Below are 22043 nucleotides of genomic sequence, written 5' to 3' on the forward strand. Positions count from 1 at the left end.
CTCGATTCTAAGATCACATTTGTACGCATATAGACAAACGGTCATAAACTAACAGTCTAATCTTTAGTGATGACGAGCCAGCACTGAAAAATGAGTTTCAGCCAGCCAAAGTGGAGAGTGGGAGAGGCTGTCTAACCCACCACATCTGAAATCTACCCGCATTTGGCAGGTGTTTAAGTAAAACCCTGTTCATAGGTATTATTACACTCCAGTGCCACTTTTAAGAATGGGAAGCTTAGATGATAATAAATGCTGGAAATCAGGGACGTAGCGAACATTTTAAAAGTGTGGGGGACAGCTGAATGAGATCCAAAATTTTACATTCATATAATTATTATTCGCCTGTTTCTAAATGGTCTGTCTCAAAAAGTGAGGGGGACGGCATTTCTTCATTCACTCATTCATTTTCTTTTCGGCTTAGTCCCTTTATTAATCCGGGGTCGCCACAGCGGAATGAACCACCAACTTATCCAGCATATGTTTTATGCAGCGGATGCTCTTCCAGCTGCAACCCATCTCTGGGAAACATCCATACACGTTCATTCACACTCATACCCTACGGACAATTTAGCTTACCCATTTACCGCAGCTCGAACCAGCGACCTTCTTGCTGTGAGGTGACAGCACTACCTACTGCGCCACTGCGTTGCCGTCAGCATTTCGTATTATGGCCAATTTAAACAAGTACAAACAACTTAAAGCAGAAATATTTTGGTGTTCTGATAGCGATACCTATGTAGAACCACTTTCTGCCCTCCATCTGAATTTCGCGTGTCATCAATAACGTCATGTGAAAACAACTTATAAATGGAAAGTGGATGACGTTTGTCTCCTCCCCTTATTTGCTGATCTGAAAAATGGTCCAATCCGTGGCTCAAAAACAGTAATGTGATCAGAATCGTGAGATTTGTGATCCATTACACCACTAGTTGAAGATATAAAGTTTATTATGATTCGATATGATAGTTTATCAGCCTAGTCGTACTCAAGAATGGCTCAATCGTGTCTTTATTTTCCAATAAACAAGAGTGAATGTGAGACTTGCCTGGCCACTCCTCCATAATCCAGTCCTTCTTCTCCAGGAAAGATGATCCAGAGCCTGCGCCGCAGATCCTGAGCGCTAAAACTCATGATCTACAGGAAAAAAAAAACACCATAATAACATCATTTCACAGCTCAGAGACATTTACAGGCTAAAAAAAACATTTAAACGTTTTTTAAATGCTAGAGCAACTAATACATGATACAGTATCAGTCAAGATTGTACAAGATAGTGATGGTTAATTGCGGAGTGTGACTGCAGTACCTGCTGGAATGAGTCCTCAAAGAGAGTTTTGCGGCTGACGTTGATCTTTATGTGCTGCGGCATCGATAATTGCTATGATAAAAAAAGTACAAATAAAAACAAAACAGCAGTTTTTTTGTTAAAAAGATCCAACATGGAAATTTTTTTAGCATATTTATTTTTGTCAAAAATAATATTCATCAGGTTTATTATAGTCAATTAAAGCCATTTTTGATACTTTTCAATAAGCTACAAATAAAATAAATAATTTAAAAACAAATAATAATAATAATAAATAAAATAAATCAATAAATGAACAAACAAAAATAAAATAAAATAAATTAACAATAAAATAAATCAATAAATGAACATACAAAAATAAAATAAAATAAATTAACAATAAAATAAATCAATAAATGAACAAACAAAATAAAATAAAATAAATAATCAATAAAATAAAACAATAAATGAACAAACAAAAATAAAATAAAATAAATTAACAATAAAATAAATCAATAAATGAACAAACAAAATAAAATAAAATAAATAATCAATAAAATAAATCAATAAATGAACAAACAAAAATAAAATAAAATAAATTAACAATTAAATAAATCAATAAATGAACAAACAAAAATAAAATAAAATAAATTAACAATAAAATAAATCAATAAATGAACAAACAAAAATAAAATAAAATAAATTAACAATAAAATAAATCAATAAATGAACAAACAAAAATAAAATAAAATAAATTAACAATAAAATAAATCAATAAATGAACAAACAAAAATAAAATAAAATAAATTAACAATAAAATAAATCAATAAATGAACAAACAAAAATAAAATAAAATAAATTAACAATAAAATAAATCAATAAATGAACAAACAAAAATAAAATAAAATAAATTAACAATAAAATAAATTAAAAATAAATTAATAAAACAAAATAAAAATAAATAAATTTAAATGGCATTAAACTAATACAAATAAAATAAAAATAAGTAAATAAATAAAACTAAAATAAACTTATTCTATTTCAGCTAGTAGATAAGGTCAAAATACACAAACAAAAACACTAAAACTTAAATTTTAAAAATTAAAATGTATTTTTCAAAAATCTTGAACAGTTTAACAAAGATTATTATTAAATAAAATTACATCCATCTCACAATACTATGAACACTGCTCTGACAAACTTCAGATATTTGCTCGTCAAACATCAGAATTAATCTATATACTGTTGAAGTCAGAATTATTCGCCCCCGTTTATTTTGCCCCCCAATTTCTGTTTAACGGAGAGAAGATTTTCTCAACACATTTATAATCATAATGGTTTTTATTTTCTCTTTGTCATGATGACAGTAAATAACATTAGACTAGATATTCTTCAAGACATTTCTATACAGCTTAAAGTGACATTTAAAGGCTTAACTAGGTTAACTAGGCAGGTTAGGGTAATTAGGCAAGTTATTGTATAATGATGGTTTGTTCTGTAGACTATCGAAACAACTAAATTAGCTTAAAGCAGATTTTATTCTAGCCGGAATAAAGCAAATAAGACTTTCTCCAGAAGAAAAAATATTATCAGACATACTGTGAAAATTCTGCCGACCAGTGTTTCCCAACCCTGTTCCTGGAGGCACACCAACAGTACATATTTTGGATGTCTCCATTATCTGACCCATTCATTTCAGGTTTTGGAGTCTCTTCTAATGTTCTGATAAGATGATTCAGGTGTGTTTGATTAAGGAGAGGTTGAAATGTAGACTGTTGGTGTGCCTTCAGGAACAGGGTTGGGAAACACTGCTGTAGACTATCGAAAAAATACAGCTTAAAGGGGCGAATAATTCTGACTTCAGCTGTATATTAACACACACAAGCAGCTAAAACTGAAGGAAAGGCTCACCTGACACCAGAATCTGAAGTACTGAACTTTGGCTTTGAAGTCTCGTACGTATGTGATCTGAGGGCCGTTCTCACTGAAGAGAAGAGACAAAAATCACTTATATTGGGCAGGATATTAAATCTACAACATCAATGAAATGACATTTTATGTGACACAATTTGATTCTTTAGTGTATATTGAAAGAGATTTAACAAAAGGCAAGAATAACATTATATTTTTGTGACCCTGGAGAACAACACCAGCCTTACGTTGCACAGGAAGTTTCATGGGAATAGCCAAAATACATTGTATGGGTCAACATTTTTCTTTTATGCAAAAAATAAATAAATAAATAAATAAATATAATAATAAATAAAAATCATGTTTCATGAAGATATATTGTGTATTTCCTACAGTAACTATGCTAAAAATGTAAGCTTTGAGTAGTAATGTGCATTGCTAAGAACATGCCATTTTAGAGATGCACTGAAATCAAAATTATGGGCCGCAATTGATTAATTCTATTTTATAAATAAATTTAAAGTATTAAGTAAAGTATAATTAAAAAAAAAATATATATTTGACTTAACTCAATATTATTGAGACATTTTTAACCTTTAGGTTCCAGATTTTCAATTGTTTTATCATGCTTTAACTGTTTAATCTCAGCCAAAATGTCCATTCCCAATAAATAAACCATACATCAATGGAAAAATTAATCATTCAGAATTAAATTAAGTAGCTTATGATAGGTTTAGTGATCCAAGGTGACATTTCTTGAGTTTTTTATCGTCTCTGTTATGATTTAGTTCAGACTCCATGATTTTGACTCGACGACAGGTTGAGAAATCGCCAACAAATGGCTGAAAACACAGGCAAATCGGTGCTCGTACACATGAGTGACGATCACACAGTGTGAACTATCAAGGACGCGATCTGAGAGAATCGCAGATGAGTCGCAGACACCAGTGAGATATTTGGCATGCTGAATATCTGGAGCTGTCGGCGATTCAAATCATGCCGTGTGAAATGAGTTCTGACTGAAAATCACATCGGCGATCACCTACAGCCAATGAGAGAGCAGCGTCCACTAGTATTTGTACCTGCAGGCCAGCTGGAAGCTGGGGGAGAAGTCAAAAGCGCTCATGTTCTGTTTATTTGGACCCAAGAAATGGAGGAAAACTAGTGTAAATTTGACAGGAGCACAGTGTCTGTTTGACGTGTCTTCTGAGCAATACCACAACCAGGTCGAAAAGTAAAAAAAGAGTTGAGGAGAGATTGTTAATTGTCTTCAAAAGCCAGGTGAGCACACATTTCTAAAGCTAAAGCCTTCTTTTTCCAGTATGTAGTTAATAACTAAAGATATACCACTAGACCTCGCATTGTTTCCATGTCACTTCTGGCGTTTGTTTGGTTGTGAGATGTAGTTTGGACAAAGTGGTCTGTGATTCTGTCGCCGATCCATCCTACAGTGTAAACGCACCACTGACAGAACGCTAACCCAGACAGTCACGCAGTGTGAAAACATCTGTGACACGACTACTTTGAAAATCATGCAGTCTGAACTCAGCATTAAAGATCAGCATGTAATTTTGGCCACTAGAGGGCATGTATTCACTACAAACAATGGTGTATTTTGATGACAGCGTGATTGAATGTGGAATCATGGGAGTTCACTACATCCTATTTTATAATGCCACAGTCTATGGCTTTACTAAACACATTTTAGGATTCTGTTCCAATGCTGCAGTCTAATAAAACACACAACATATTAGAGCATATTATTAATTAATTGGATCAGCTGTGTTTGATTAAACTGGAGCAAAACTGTGCAGAGCTGCGGCCCTCCAGGAATTGACGTTGCCACCTATGTATTAGAGTGTCCCTGTTTTCTAGGAAACCAAAGCAGAAATTGAGGGTATGGGACGTCATTGGCATGAATACACGCTCCTTCTCACTAGCTAATACTGCTTATTTCTCAGGATATTAACATTCTTCCAAACATCTGAGATAATACAAATGAATAATTCAGCAAATATATAACAATTCTAGTGGCTTTTGATATCTTACATATTATTAAATCTTACGGGCCACTTCTCTTCTCCATCTACAAGACATCTTTAGGAACAGTCATCCAGAAACATGGATTTTCCTACCACTGCTATGCTGATGATACCCAGCTATACCTCTCTTTTCACCCTGATGATCCCTCGGTTCCAGCTCGCATCTCAGTCTGCCTGTCAGACATTTCACACAGGATGAAAGATCATCATCTTCAGCTTAACCTCTACACCATAACTTTTCAATCCAGATAGATGGGGCAACCATTACTGCATCCAAAATGGTAAAAAGCCTTGGAGTAACGATTGATGACCAACTGAACTTCTCTGACCACATTTCTAGAACTGCTCGATCTTGCAGATTCGCACTCTATAACATCAGAAAGGTCCGACCCTTCCTATCTGAACATGCAGCTCAACTCATTGTTCAAGCTCTTGTTCTCTCCAAACTGGACTATTGCAACTCTCTGCTAGCCGGGCTTCCAGCTAATTCTATCAAACTGGTCTTTGATGAACCCAAAAGAGCACATGTCAATCCGCTACTCACCCGTTTGCACTGGCTGCCAGTTGCTGCTCGCATCAAATTCAAAGCTCTGATGTTTGCTTACAAAGCGACCTCTGGCTTTGCTCCTTGTTATCTGCTCTCACTTCTGCAGATGTATGTGCCCTCCAGAAACTTGCGTTCTGTGAATGAACATCGCCTCGTGGTTCCATCCCTAAGAGGGAAGAAATCACTTTCCCGAACTCTCACATTCAATCTGCCCAGTTGGTGGAATGAACTCCCTAACTACATCAGAACAGCAGAGTTACTTGCTGTCTTCAAGAAACTAATAAAAACTCAACTATTTAGTCTCCACTTTCCTTCCTAATCTGTAACTGCCTCTCTGGCTATACCACTAACTGTACTCTCTCTCAAAAAAAAACTTACATTACTAATGCTTTGCTTCTTAGACTTTACACACCTGAAACTTGTCTATAGCACTTATTCACTGCTGCTCTTATAGTTGTGTAAATTGCTTCCTTGTCCTCATTTGTAAGTCGCTTTGGATAAAAGCATCTGCTAAATGACTAAATGTAAATATTTGAAGTCAAATAACTATGAATCACTTTAGTAAAATTCCTGTAATAATTAGTAAAATTCCTCTATTGAAATGAAACACTAATTTACCAATGGTGAAAACACCCTGCTTAAAGTCTTTAATGTAGATAGCGTGCTTTGATTGTGCTGCTGATGAATGGTAACACTGCGTACAGATGCTTGTTTGTTGACATCAGCAGCACGTCTCACATTCCCTGACCTACAGCCTCACGTCACACCTTAAAAACTTTTGATGTAGATCAGGAGACGCATTGGAGAGGCGTGTTTGTGTTCTCCGTGCTGAGTCACCATCAGAGATCACAATACAACCAGTTTGACAGAAACCTGTATTTCCTGTTCTGCATCTGACATCTGATGAACCCACACTGTCCAGTCTGAAAGAGAGCATTGTGCATCTCCAAGCCCAACCACATTAGCATGCAGTACCAATCGCTCAGGCCAGCTTCAAGGTCAAAACTTACATTTATGATCTACGTATAACAATTTCATGAGTCAGATTCAGTGATCAGCGATTAGATGATCAATAAGTAAAAAGAAGATAAAGCCACTCTGTTGGCGTAATAATGCGACCATGATTGCTTGCACTGCAGCTGACAACAAAATGCGACTACAAAGCTAACATCAAACTGCAGCCATGCAGCTAACATCATGTGCCCACACAGCTAATGTCATTACACGACTGTGCAGCTATCGTCAAAATTTTCCCATGCAGCTATAATCATAATGTTACCATGCACATAATGTCATATTGTGACAATGACACTAATGTCATAATGCGACCATGCGGCTAACACTGTAATGTGACCATGCAGCTAACCTCTTAATGTAAAGTCATGTAGCTGGTGACATAATGCAGCCATGCATCTAATGTAATAATAAACAATGAAGCTAAAATCAAAATGTGACCATGCAGCTAACCTCATATTGAGACCATGATGCTAATGTCAATGCAACCATAATGTGACCATGCAGCTAACATCATAATGACCATCATAACGCGACCATGCAGCTAACGTTATAATGTGACCACGTACCAAACATCATAATAACCATTATAATGCGACCATGCAGCTAACCTCATATTGAGACCATGATGCTAATATCATAATGCAACCATCATAATGCGATTATGCAGCTAACATCATAATATGACCATTATAATGCGACCATGCAGCTAACGTTATAATGCGACCATGCAGCTAACGTTATAATGCGACCATGCAGCTAACGTTATAATGCGACCATGCAGCTAATGTTATAATGCGACCATGCAGCTAATGTTATAACGCGACCATGCAGCTAATGTTATAACGCGACCATGCAGCTAATGTTATAACGCGACCATGCAGCTAATGTTATAACGCGACCATGCAGCTAATGTTATAACGCGACCATGCAGCTAATGTTATAACGCGACTATGCAGCTAATGTTATAACGCGACCATGCAGCTAATGTTATAACGCGACCATGCAGCTAATGTTATAACGCGACCATGCAGCTAACGTTATAATGCGACCATGCAGCTAATGTTATAACGCGACCATGCAGCTAACGTTATAATGCGACCATGCAGCTTATGTTATAATGCAACCATGCAGCTAATGTTATAACGCGACCATGCAGCTAACGTTATAATGCGACCATGCACCTAACATTATATTGAGACCATGATGCTAATCCTATAATGCAACCATCCTAATGTGACCATGCAGCTAACACTACAATGACCATCAAAACGCGACCATGCAGCTAACGTTATAATGCCAACATGCAGATAACATCATATTGAGACTATGATGCTAATGTCATAATGCAGCCATCATAATGAGACCATGCAGCTAACCTCATATTGAGACCACGATGCTAATGTCATAATGCAACCATGCAGCTAACCTCATAATGTGGGGTCCTGTAGCTGATGACATAATGCAGCCATGCATCTAATGTTATAATGCAACCATGAAGTTAAAATCATAATGCGACCATGCAGCTAACGTCATAATGTGACCATCATAATGCCACTATGCAGCTAACCTTATACTACGATCATGATGCTAATGTTATAATGCAACCTGCAGTGACCATGCAGCTAATGTCATACTACGACCATGCAGCTAACATCATACTACGAAAATGCAGCTAACATCATACTGCAACCATGCAACTAACATTATACTGCAACCATGCAGCTAACATCATTATGCTATAACCATGCACCTAACATTGTAATGCAGCTAATATCATAATGCAACCATGCAGCTAATGGCAAAAAAACACTCTGCTGATGATCATCATATATGATATGACGAACATCATAACAAGAGAATGAGAACACAAATCCTACAATGCAGCTAACACTGCGACCGTGCAGCCAGTGTCATACTGCAGCCATACATCTATTGTCATAATGTAGGGACCATGCAGCTAACATCATAATGCGACTGTGAATGCAACTAGTTTCTCACTGCCACTGCAACTAAGATCACAATGCAGCTAACATCCTAATTCTACCATGAAGCTAACGTCACATAATCCAGCCACGCGGCTAACATCATAAGCCCATGAACGCAACAATGAAGCTAGCATCATGCTGCAGCCATGCACCTATTATCATAATGCAACCGTACTTATTAATCAGCTTATTAATATGATTAGAGAATCAGCAAAGATACTCAAGAAATGTTTATGTACAGACAATAAGTTTAGGTTATGACTTTGAGGCTGGCCTGAGAGATTTGTACCGCATGCTAATGCTAAGAAGCAGAGTGAAATGTGAGCAGGGCTCCATCTCTGTAAATGAGCGAGTGAGTGGATGTGTTTGCACTCACAGGGAGGATTTTCCAGTGCGCGGGTCGATGTAAGTAGTGGTTCTGCGGTTGTGATCTACAAAGTAAGGGATGCCATCGACTGTGAACCTCATCTCCCATCCTTCAGGCAGAGGCTTCTCATTGAGCAGACTGCAGGACACACAAACAGCAACATGATCACGGTTTAATAAACAACAGCTCATGAATAAACAGTTCGAGAAACTTCTTAAAGCTAAAAGTAGCTCTACGAGTAGTAGTTTTGCTCTACGAGTATTAAGACCCTTCTGAAAAAACAGCTTAATCCAGCCTAGTCTGGTTGGCTGGTTTTAGCTGGTCGACTAGCCAGGTTTTAGAGGGGTTTTGGCCATTTCCAGGCTAGTTTCCAGCCATTTCCAGCCTAGTCTTAGCTGGTCAGGCTGGAAAATGACCAGCTAAAAAAAGCTTGATCAGCCTAGCCAGGCTGGGAGCCCAGCCAAAACCAGCTAACTCCAGCTTAAACCAGGCTGGTCATGCTAGTTTTAGCTGGATTTAGCTGGTCATTTTCCAGCCTGACCAGCTAAGACCAGGCTGGAAATGGCTGGAAACCAGCCTGGAAATGGCCAAAACCCCTCTAAAACCAGGCTAATCGACCAGCTAAAACCAGCCAACCAGCCTCGGCTGGTTTAAGCTGGATTTTTCAGCAGGGGAGTATTTCACAAAGCGTTTAAGTGCTAAAGTTAGCTGCTAAATCAGTGAAACATTAGGAATAGTGAAGAAAACTATTAAATCACTTATAGCAGACCATAAAATATCATATAATTGTCTACAATCTGCCTTTGAAAGAAAACATTTGACCACAATAAGCTTAACAAGATATTACATTAATCGTTTAGGTATTCCCATATGGTCAGAAATGTGCTTTTAAATGTATTTATAAAAAAACAAATGCAAAAAAGGGAAAAAATGTAAATGTATACATACATATATACATATTCAATTCAATTCACCATTATTTGTATACAATGTACAATGTAGATTGTGTCAAAGCAGCCTCACATAAAATATATGTGATGGATAAAATATAAATAAGGAAGAGAAGGTGTGTTTCAGGACACAGATTAGATCAAATTTAACAGGGAGGGAGGATAATACATTTCCTTTGTTGGCAATGCCCGGGCGATCCCCATTCATCGATACAGAAAAGTGATGTAAAATTATAATTTTCGCAATTTACAACAATATTAGCATACTGACCACCGGGAAAACTCCCAATCACAGATATATGTGTATATGCGCATATATCTATGGCTCTGGTTGGCCAGTCCTCCACTACACCTTGGTCCCACATTCATTTCAAAGGAGCGCTACCCTGTACCAAAATGGTGGCTCTATTGATGCATTCCTTCCAACAGACAATGATAGCGTAGGTGACATCTAATGTAAATATCTATGGTTGAGGTTAAGTGCATCAAATGAAAAGCAAATGAAAAGAAGGGGGCGGGGCATGTCAGACACTAGAGAGCATTTGATTGGTCAGAAGATTTGATAAGAAACTGAAGCATGAGGTGTTGGCAAAAAATTTAGCCCAGAAGTGACAAACTGCAAGCTTAAGATGTTTATATCAGATTTATATCCTGTAAATGTGAAATTTATTACTGTTTTGAAGCACACTATACATCCTTAAGACTTAAATACTGATACTAACATCTAAAAAAAAATTTTATTTTAATTTCACAGGACCTTTAAAAACTCTTACTCATCCCAAATATCACCTATGGTAGTTTATTGCTTTGAAAATAATCATTAATACTGTGCATGAATATTGAGCATATTAAGGAAGAAGAAGACTATAATCAGACCCTTGAGTTCGCGGATCCTCCCACTGTGTGGATCTGGTCGGGTGATGAACAAAATAAACTCTGCCATTGGAGTCGGTTCTCTTCTCTGAGAGCAAAACAGAAGGAGAAATCATGGAGATTAAACACAGCAAACACTTCCTCAAACAAACCAGCTATTTCCAGCACCAGAGCTATTTTCTCCAGCTGGTTTAGCCTGATCCAGCCGCTCTCGTTTGTTAAAGTGGGACATTGAAGGATGCTGTGTCTAATTTTAGTGCTGCTTCACAGGTGCAGATAATGAGGTTAGCAGAACAATACAAAATACCTGCTGGTCCAGTATCTTGTATAAGAGAGCATGGGTTATTCTGCTGGTAATGAAGGGAATGTTTCACTTACCCCAGCCGTGCGGCAGTGGACCCAGCGGATCAAACTCCTTATTCTGGGTGGCTGAAGCCTGATCCTGTAGCTACACAACAACACACACAGCAAAACACAAACAAATATATTTAGAAATGTAATATTTTGCTTGTGATTCACTTACATTTTTACCATTTAATATTTACAGATTATTGATTTACATATTTAAAAAAAAATACATTCAAAATTATATATATATATATATATACATTCAAAATTATATATATATATATATATATATATATATATATATATATATATATATATATATATATATATAAAAATTGTGTGTGTGTGTGTGTGCGCATATACACAACACATTAACTGTATTATAAACAATTCACATTACCTATATATCATATATGCATATACATATAATAACATATAAATTGATAACATAGAAACAGTTATTATACATAAGCTGTTTTGTTATTGTTTTATTATTTTATAATAATATTTAAGTTTAGAACAGTTACATATCTATATTTTTGTATATAGACGTATACATGCACTAGTTAACATTTAAATTGGATCAAAACATTTCATCAAAGTTGTCCTAAAACTATTCAACTAAACCCATTCTTGATTGTTAGATAGATGGATAAGAAAGGATGGATTGTTGGATGGACAAGTAAGGATGGATGGTTGGATAAGAAAGGATGGATCAATAAGGATGGATGGATAAAAATGGATAAGGATGGATGGATGGATGGATAAGGATGAATGGATAAGAATTGATAAGGATGGATAAGAATGAATAAGGAGGGCTGGATAAGAACTTATAAGGATGGATGAGAATGGCTGGATAAGGATGGATGTATAAAAATAGATAAGGATGGGTGGATAAGGATAGATAAAAATGGATAAAGTAGAATGGATAAGGACTTATGGATAGAAAAGGATGGATGGATAAGGATGAATAAGGATGGATGGATAAGGATGGATGGAAAAACATAGATGGATAAGGATGGATTAAAATGGATAAAGAAGAATGGCTAAGGAATTATGGATGGAAAAGGATGGATGGATAAGAATTAATAAGGATGGGTGGATAAGGATGGATGGATAAGAATGAATAAGGATGGGTGGACAAGGACGAATGGATAAAAATAGATAAAAATGGATAAAGATGGATGGATAAGGAAGGATGGATGGAAAAGGATGGATGGATAAAATAGATAAGGATGGGTGAATAAGGATGGGTGAATAAGGATGAATGAATAAGGATGGATGAATAAGGATGGGTGAATAAGGATAGATAAATGGATAAGCATAGATGGATAAGGAAGAAAAAGAATGAGTAGATAAGGATGGATGGATAAAAATATATAAGGATGGATAAGGGAGGGTGGATAAGGATGGTTAAAAATGGATAAAGATGGATGGATAAGGAAGGATGGATAGAAAAGGATGGATGGATAAGGATGAATAAGGATGGATGGATAAGAATGAATAAGGATGGGTGAATATGGATGGGTGGACAAGGACGAATGGATAAAAATGGATGGATAAGGAAGGATAGATGGAAAAGGATGGATGGATAAGGATGATGGATAAAATAGATAAGGATGGATGAATAAGGATGGGTGAATAAGGATAGATAAATGTATAAGCATGGATGGATAAGGAAGAAAAAGAATGAGTAGATAAGGATGGATGGATAAAAATATATAAGGATGGATAAGGGAGGGTGGATAAGGATGGTTAAAAATGGATAAAGATGGATGGATAAGGAAGGATGCATGGATGGAAAAGGATGAATAAGGATGGATGGATAAGGATGAATAAGCATGGGTGGATAAAGATGGATAAGAATGGATAGATAAGAAATGATATGAATAGATGGATATGCATATTGATAGATGTGGATGGATAGATAAGGATATACAGTATGGATGGATGGATAGATGGATGGATGGATAAGGATGGATGGATGGATGGATAAGGATGTATAGATGAGGACAGATGGATGGACAGGAAAATGAAAGATGGATGGACGGATGATATCAATTTTGATGGATTAATCAAAATAAGCACAATAAATGACACGCATTTATAAATACTAGACAAGCAAAGCCGCTGAATGACTGAAAAAAATAACTTCATAAGAAAAGCATAAGCATCTATAAGTGTGTGTTGTGTGTGCGTGTGCGATGAGTGTGGTCCTGACCCCGATGATGAACCTCTGGTTGAACTGCTGCATTGCCCCCTGTAGCTGACTGCGCTGGTGCTGCCACTGCTCATAGTTGCGCACCGTCTCCATAGTGGGCCGCTGCCATGTGGTGGTTCTGGTGATGTGATCCACGAAATACACCCGGCCCATCGGGTCCACGCGCCGCTCCCAGCTGACCCAGAGAAACACAAATACTTCATTCACATTCACAACAATTCAAAACAACAGTAAATATTACATGTCAAGAATAGTGCAACAAGGTGGCTCAGTGGTTAGCACTGTGGCCTCACAGCAAGAAGGTCACTGGTTCAAGTCCTGTCTGGATCAGTTGGCATTTCTGTGTGGTGTTTGCATGTTCTCCCCGTGTTGGCGTGGGTTTCCTCCGGGTGCTCCGGTTTCCCAAACTGTTCAAACACATGCGTTATAGGGGAATTGAATTAACTAAATTGGCTGTAGTGTATGTGTGAGAATGAGCATGTATGGGTGTTTCCCAGTACTGGGTTGCAGCTGAAAGGGCATCTGCTGTGTAAAACATATACTGGAATAGTTGGTGGTTCATTCCACTGTGGCGGCCCCTGATGAATAAAGGGACTAAGCCGAAGGAAAATGAATAAATGAATTATGCCAACGCCTCCACCTTTACCTTTAAGACGAGGCTCGTGTTTATAATGATATCCTTTAGGTGAAGACTCATTTAACATCATGTAATCATCTAGATTACTGGGTTAAGAAAAATGAATGAATTAATGTCAAATCTAATGTATTAATATCTGTATTATGAAAATTGTACATTCACCACACACAGGTCACGAGTGAGATTAAATTCCATTTATAATTAACATTTTTATTTAAATAAAAATTATTTTAAAAGATGCTGCAATTTTTCACAAAAATAAAAAGTATTTTTGTATTCAAGCATAATTATACTGTAATTATTACAAACGTAGCATACAGTTATACAACAATATATACAGTTGAGGTCAGAATTATTAGCCCCCCTGTTTATTTTTTCCCCCAATTTCTGTTTAATGGAGAGCAGATTTCTTCAACACATTTCTTAACATAATAGTTTTAATAACTCATCTCTAATAACTGATTTATTTTCTCTTTGCCATGATGACAATATATAATATTAGACTAGATATTCTTCAAGACACTTCTATACAGCTTAAAGTGACATTTAAAGGCTTAACTAGGTTAATTAGGTTAACTAGGCAGGTTAGGGTAATTAGGCAAGTTATTGTATAATGATGGTTTGTTCTGTAGACTATCAAAAAAATATAGCTTAAAGGGGATAATAATATTGACCTTAAAATGATGTTTAAAAAATTAAAAACTGTTTTTATTCTGGCTGAAATAAAACAAATAAGACTTTCTCCAGAAGAAAAAATATTATCAGACATACTGTGAAAATTTCCTTGCTCTGTTAAACATCATTTGTAAGGATAATACAATTTGAACACCATAAGTACATTGCACTTATTTTTGGATGCCAGCACATAGTGGTTAATTAGATTAAAATAAAGTGTAACCCAAACTGTATATACACAGCTACAATTGAAGAATGATAGATTGTATGTGTGTGAAAGAGACAGAGAGTGTGTGTTTACATTTTTGTGTCTGTGAGAGTGACTGCGAGTGTGATTCTGTGTGTTTGTTTCTGTGAGCGTGTGAGTAAATGCATGTATAAGTGAGCGTGAGAATGTGCGAGTGTGTGTGTGTGTGTGTGATTGTAAGTAAGGCCAAATCCCCTTAGCCCTTCCCCTTACCCCTTGTTTTGCACCTTCACATCAAGGGGTAGGGGTGTCCCAATTCTCTTTAACTTAAAGGCCTAGGGTTAAGGGAAGGGCTAGATACCCCTTCGAATGAAGATTTTTCAGGAGCACACTCGTAACCAAGGGGTAAGAAAATTTCCCAGAATACACCAGCCACAACGGCGGTATTGCTGAACCCAGGAGTCAGGAGATCCACAAATTAGTATTTTTTTGTCATTATTATGAATTTTTACAACAAACAAGCACATGTTTTAATATATTCATAACCACGTTCATGTTTTACCGTAATGTTTAAAAAAAAAAAAACGCTAAAATAAAAACTGCTTAAGTTCGCGATCTATAATCCCTAATCATAACTCCTGTACAGCAGTCCCACAACATTCTGACACTCGATGACACTGGAATCCCCTGTCAGTAATGTCTAGTGGCTGAGAATGAGCTTTTTACAGTGTCTGCTATAATGTTAATGCTGTTTTTGGTGTGTTTACATAGATGAATATGGCCACTGTGTAAATCCACAGTACTGTTACGATCTTATTGCTACATTAGATCATTATGATAACATAATATATGCCTTCAGTGATTTCCTGAAGATAAATACCGGAAAATAACACAACTGGAATAACTACAGCAGACGCCATCGTCTGATCTCATATGAAGCATGAGACCGCGATGACATATGATGATGTGTGCAGGTGCTGTAGTGCTGTCCCAATTCTTAGCGGTAAATTTTGAAGCCCTTCCCCTTCACACTTGGTTTTAAGGGCCAAGGGGAAGGGGTACAAAAATAGAATTGGGATTGGCCCCAAGTGTGTGCGCAAGTGTAAGTGGATGTGTGAGCGAGTGTAAGCGCATGTGTGTGTGTGTGTGTGTGTGTGTGTGTTCAGTTTCTGACCCTGATGGCAGTGGTTCTGGTCTCTCCCATGTCGTCCTCTTCTCCACATGATCAACAAAGTACAGACGTCCGTTCTGATCCACACGCTGCTCCCAACTACACAAACATACACACAGGTCTTTTACATTCATAAACAGCTACATAAGCCACTGCATTAACAATAATGTTTTAAAAAAGCACAGTAGGGGATCGTGATTAAATTAAATTGAAAACGTAAAGGGTTTCGTCTCCCCTTCTGGCAGACATTTGTTAATATAATTAATAATAATAATAATTTTAATTCAAAACAAGACTCTTATATCTCATATATGTCAATCTTTAGGAAATAATAAAGTTTGTAATGTGGTACCCGGGCGGCAGCGGTCCAGCATTGACCATGCTGGGGATCCTGCTGGGGGCGGGGCCTACACTGAGAGCGGTCCTACCAGGCTGCTCCACCGTGGGGGTGGGGATAGACTCTGAGGCTCCTCCCCCTGTGGGATTCCGAACTGGAGTGTCTGAACGAGACGAATCGCTGCCATCTGGAAATGAGCCGGTAGAGGAAGCTGCACAGAAATCGATCATCAGTTCAAACAATGCAAGGTTTTGAGTTCTGTTAAAGACCCAAAACTGAACATTCTGCCATCATTCATTTGCTCTTTCCTTGTTCTAAACCTGTGTGAGTTTCTTCAATCGGTTAAACACAAAAGAAGATATTTTGAAGAATGTTGGAAACCTGTAACCATTTACACTTCCACTGTATTTGTTTTTCCTACTATGGATGCCAATGGTTACAACATTCTTCAAAATATCTTCTTTTGTAATAAAACAGAAGAAAGACACTCAAAAGGGGAGAAAATAATGAGTGAATTCTTGTTTTTGGGTGAACTATCCCTTTAAAGGTTTACATTTCTATTTTAAATCATTGAAGAATATCCTTATTTAAGTAGGAGCAGTTAAACAATAGGATTTGTAAAGTTTTAAAGAGATATATTTTCCGCATTTCACTTTAATATAGCTTTTTCTATTTGAATATATTGTAAAAAAATATTTATTTATGTGACTGGAGGCTGAATTTTCAGCATTGCTAATGTCATCATACACATGACACTTCAGAAACCATTATAATATGCTGTTTTAATTTCTTTTTTTCATGTCAGTGTTGAAAAGAGTTGTGCTGATAGTTGAAAGCAGTCATATAATACAGAAAATACAGTTGTTACTGTATTTTGTTTGAAAATTAGCAAAATATGGTTAAACTTTATTTTAAGTCCCATTAAGTATCACGTATGCACTTTTAAATTAATCATTTGGTACAATGCAAATACACTATACTTAAATTTATACATTTTTGCATGTAATTACACTGTTGACCCATCCCAGCATACCCTGTATCCCAGCTTAATATGCCTATATGTCTTCTGCAATACAATTTGAACACCATAAGTACATTGCACTTATTTTTGAATGCCAGCACATAGTAGTTATTTAGATTTAAAATAAAGTGTAACCCAAAATCTTTAAAATGCTTTAAAAGTATAAACATTGAATAAATGAAACTTTACTCATTAACATTCCTCAAAAATAATGAAAAATATATATTGCATATTACTCACTTCTGCTAATGGGACATAAAAGAGTCAGTGGGTCCTATCATACACCTGGCGCAATAAGGCGCAAGACGTGTTGCTATTTCAGACCAACGCAACCCTAATTTTCCTGTTTTCCACCACTCATGGGTGGACTCATGGGTGTTCTAGTCTGAAAAAGAGGTGTGTTAAGGCGCATTGTTGGCGCATTGCTGTTTTGGGGAACTAAAATAGACTGTACAATAGATCAGATGAGAGCAGGTCTAAAATCTAGCGCAGAGAGCGTGAGTTGTGCGCCTCGCTTACATACTGCTTAAAACATGCAGGATGTAAAGCAATACACGAATATCTTTACATATGAAAGAGAATTAAAGGAATAAACTATTACAAAAATGATTATTTTCTACATCAATATAAAAACCACTGCCTTCATGCCTTCTTCACCTCGGGGGCTTTATTCAGTTTACTCACGACAACTTGATTTTGTATAATGTTATTATTTTCATCATTAGTATTATTTATTATATGCATATTTATATTTGTTTTATTAAAAACAAGCTTAGATTTGTCCACCTGTGGGGTTTTAAACCATATGGGGCATAAGAACAAAGGAAATTAATGATGTATAGGCTAATGGATGTGTTCAGTCGAGTTTCCTCAGCCATGAAAGTGAAAGTAAAGGTCGAATGAAGGAGGTTCATTATCCTCTTGCTGCAGATTTGCTCTGTTTAACTGTTTTCTCGCTAGTGAAGCGTTCAGTTTTTCCCTTTATAAAGTCCACCATGTAAATAGCAAATGTGCCACGACACGATACAACTGACTTTTAAAGGGAATGTGAGATGAGACTCTGATTGGTTTATTCTCAAAACACACCTGTAACTCTATAACTATAAGAGAATAAGCACAGCCCTGTTAGATCATGCGCTGCGGCGCAGAGCGTATTTATCCATCCTTAAAATAGCAGAAGTGGATTCGAACATGCCCTTAATGCTTTTGCGCCCTGCGCTTCAGACTTTGCGCCTAGACCGTTAAAATAGAGTCCAGTGTCAGCAAAAGATTATTGTTTTTATGCTCTAGTTGCTTAGTTTGTGTTATTAGCTATAGTGAGGTTATGTTTTAAACTAGTGTTGATTTTGAACAACACTTTAGGCCAATGGTCCTCAACCACCAAGCCACAGACACGTACGTGGATCAATTGGTACCGGGCCACACAAGAAATCAGTAATTATTTCCATTTTATTTATTATCCGAGTATGAACAAACTCTTATTTTGAAACGTCTTTTATTTTGAAAAATGAGCGTATTCTCTCGGTTACATCTCAGTCACTTGAGCGCCCAAATTTAACCCACAAGCAGCAAAATGAGTAAGAAATAAGGAAGTCTGCCAAGGAATGGATCCGCAACCCATTTGTCAACAAATCAGGTGAATCCCAGCATGTCTGTGCAAAAGGATCAACTGCTGCAGATCGCAAATGACGGTGGCCTTCTAGGGGCTGTTCACATATCATGTCTTTTCTAGAGTTCGCACAAATTCGTTGTTTCCAATGGAGGTGTGCGGCTTGCGCACAAAAGCGGTGTGACGCGGCTGCACCTTCCAGACGCACTCAGTTGAATGAACCCCGCGAGCGCACCACAAGTCATGTGACAAGAATTGACCAATCAGCTTCAGCTTGTATGGAATATACACATTTCGTTGGACTAATTATCTCAGACAAACACAGAACACCCAAACAACAAGCACTGCTTTAGGCAATGCGGTGTTGTATTTAAATAATCTATTAAACTCAATGAATGAATGAATGAATGAATGAATGAATGAATGAATGTATGAAGGAATGTATGGGTACACACTCGTCGAATGTATATTACATTACATATTTTATCTTACACACTACTTGTTTGTGTCTAGATGTTTATGTAACACACATATTTAACTTGTTTTGTCTATTTATGTACAGAATGTATTTAAATATATATAGTCCTAAAAGTGTGTCCTTGTATTCTGCACTGTATTTTGTATATTGTCCTAAAAGTGTGTCCTTGTATTTAGCTTCTGGTGATGTGACAATAGCAGTGATTTGATTTGATTTTAATAGAAAAGCTGATCAAATGGCAACCGAAACGTGAGTGTCACCTGGAGAAGATGTGGGTCTGTGGGGGGTCGGTGGAGGAGGGCGCGAGGGCCGCGGGGGTCTCTGAGCTCGAGAGCTTCTGGCAGAAACGGAAGGAGAATCCAGACCATTCACTCGCCCGTTAGGAGCCGCCGGCCGATCCTGACCCTCTGACACTGAAGGAGATGGATCTCTGCTGCTCACACACACACACACACACAATCATCAGGAGACACACCAAATCTTCAGTCCAAAACCACTTATATAATAATGATTCCAGACACTCCTCAAAAAAAATTTGATTCAGTCATCAGAACAATAACAATGGTAAGACAACTTGCACTACTACATGTGACCCTGGATCATAATATCAGTCATCATGGTTAGTTTTTCTTTGAAATTGAGATTTATGCATGAATAAATGAGCTTTCTATTGATGTATGGTTTGTTATGACAGAACATCATTTGGCCAAGATACAACTACAGGAACATATGTAATCTGAGGGTTCAAAAGTTGTAGCAATACAGATTACTAATTACTAAGATTGGGTTTTCATAAACTTACAGTAGGAAATGTACAAAATATCTTCAACATATGACTGGTTTTATAAATAAAGTCTATGCAAGAAACATGCTAATTAATGCAAATGATATGCTAATGCACACTGATATGCCAAAAACATACTAAATCAAGCAAACGCATGCTAAATTACATAAGAAAAAGACAGCGTTAAAGTCACACTAGCAGAAGTGTTAAAACATGCTAAAAACAGAGACACTGCTCACTGCAGAGCCACTTGAGCTCCAGCGAGGGGGAGCTTGAGCTCTCGCTCCTCCTCCTGTAAGCTGTTTTAATGCGTACACCCACCCCACCCCTAACCCCAACCCCCAGTGACATCACTCGTAGAAGTAGAGCAAGGGAGGAGGAGCTGGAGCTCAAGCTACCTCTTGCTGGAGCTCAGCTCTGACCAAGTGGCTCTGCAGTGAGCACCACTTGTAAAAACATGCTAATTACACTTACAATTAATGCTAGAAACAAGCTAAAGTTTGTTAGCTATTTGCTAACTCATAGTATAAAATTGGCTAACAATGTGTCACACTAAAAAAGTGATATAAACATGTTGTATATGCTCAAAACATGCCAATGTTGTCTCATGCACATGTTAGAATGTGTTAGTGACATGTTTAATTATGTTTTCGCATGACACACTCAAAAAAAAAGTACTGGTTTCCTTGGTTACATTTTTAAGTTAAATCAAATTAACCTAATCAAATTAGTCCAACTTAAATTACATTAAATTTACCTAAAGCAGCTTGAAGACTATAACTTAAAAAGGTCAAGTTAGAAACATGATTAACTTAGTTTAAGCTATTATTAACATATAAACTTGTTATCATGACTTTTGGATCATACATTTTTACAGTGTGTTAATTCATGCTAGGAATGTTAGGAAAGCCCTACTGAAATAAACAGCTTAAACCAGCCTAGGTTAGCTGGTTTTAGCTGGTCGACCAGCCTGGTTTCAGAGGGGTTTTGACCATTACCAGACTGGTTTCCAGCTATTTCCAGTCTGGTCTTAGCTGGTCAGGCTGGGAGATGACTAGCTTAAACCAGCTTGACCAGCCTAGCCAGGCTGGGAGCCCAGCCAAAACCAGCTATGTCCAGCTTAAATCAGGCTGGTCAAGCTGGTTTTAGCTGGTAATTTTCCAGCCTGACCAGCTAAGATCAGGCTGGAAATGGCTGGATACCAGAATGGAAATGGCCAAAACCCCTCTAAAACTAGGCAGGTCAACCAGCCAACCAGCCTAGGCTGGTTTAAGCTGGATTTTTCAGCAGGGAACCCACAAAAGTATGTTTACAAATTGCTAAATACGAAGAAAATTTGCTAGCAACATGCCAAAACATGCAGTCAGTGTTCTTTTATGCTAGAAAAATGCAAGCAACTCGCAAAAACCTGAAAGATGTTTCAGGTTTCATGCTAAGAACATCTTAAAAGATGAGGAAAGTGTTAAACTTTGCGAGAAACACGTCATCAATGTGTTAATTCACATTAGCAATGTGCTATTTCGCGCAGAAATATGCTAGAAATGTGATAAATCATGACCAAAACCACTTAAAGTAATGAGTAAATGGTGATTTACTTT

General features: G+C 37.1%; 1 protein-coding gene across 2 annotated transcripts in view; it reads right to left on the minus strand.

The window, feature by feature from the left end:
- Window positions 1-22043, minus strand: part of itchb (itchy E3 ubiquitin protein ligase b) — a 45281-nt gene that overhangs the window by 15766 nt on the left and 7472 nt on the right. For both annotated transcript variants that reach the window (XM_056452594.1, XM_056452593.1), the window contains exons 6-15: window positions 19922-20094; window positions 16569-16764; window positions 16220-16315; window positions 13547-13721; window positions 11356-11425; window positions 10981-11065; window positions 9164-9292; window positions 3197-3269; window positions 1307-1378; window positions 1046-1134 (exon numbers count right to left, since the gene is read on the minus strand). In XM_056452594.1, coding sequence (XP_056308569.1) covers window positions 1046-1134; window positions 1307-1378; window positions 3197-3269; window positions 9164-9292; window positions 10981-11065; window positions 11356-11425; window positions 13547-13721; window positions 16220-16315; window positions 16569-16764; window positions 19922-20094 — 1158 coding nt within the window. The remainder of the gene's footprint in view (window positions 1-1045; window positions 1135-1306; window positions 1379-3196; window positions 3270-9163; window positions 9293-10980; window positions 11066-11355; window positions 11426-13546; window positions 13722-16219; window positions 16316-16568; window positions 16765-19921; window positions 20095-22043) is intronic.

The sequence above is a fragment of the Danio aesculapii genome, unplaced genomic scaffold (assembly GCF_903798145.1).
Source record: "Danio aesculapii unplaced genomic scaffold, fDanAes4.1, whole genome shotgun sequence".
Lineage (NCBI taxonomy): Eukaryota > Metazoa > Chordata > Actinopteri > Cypriniformes > Danionidae > Danio > Danio aesculapii.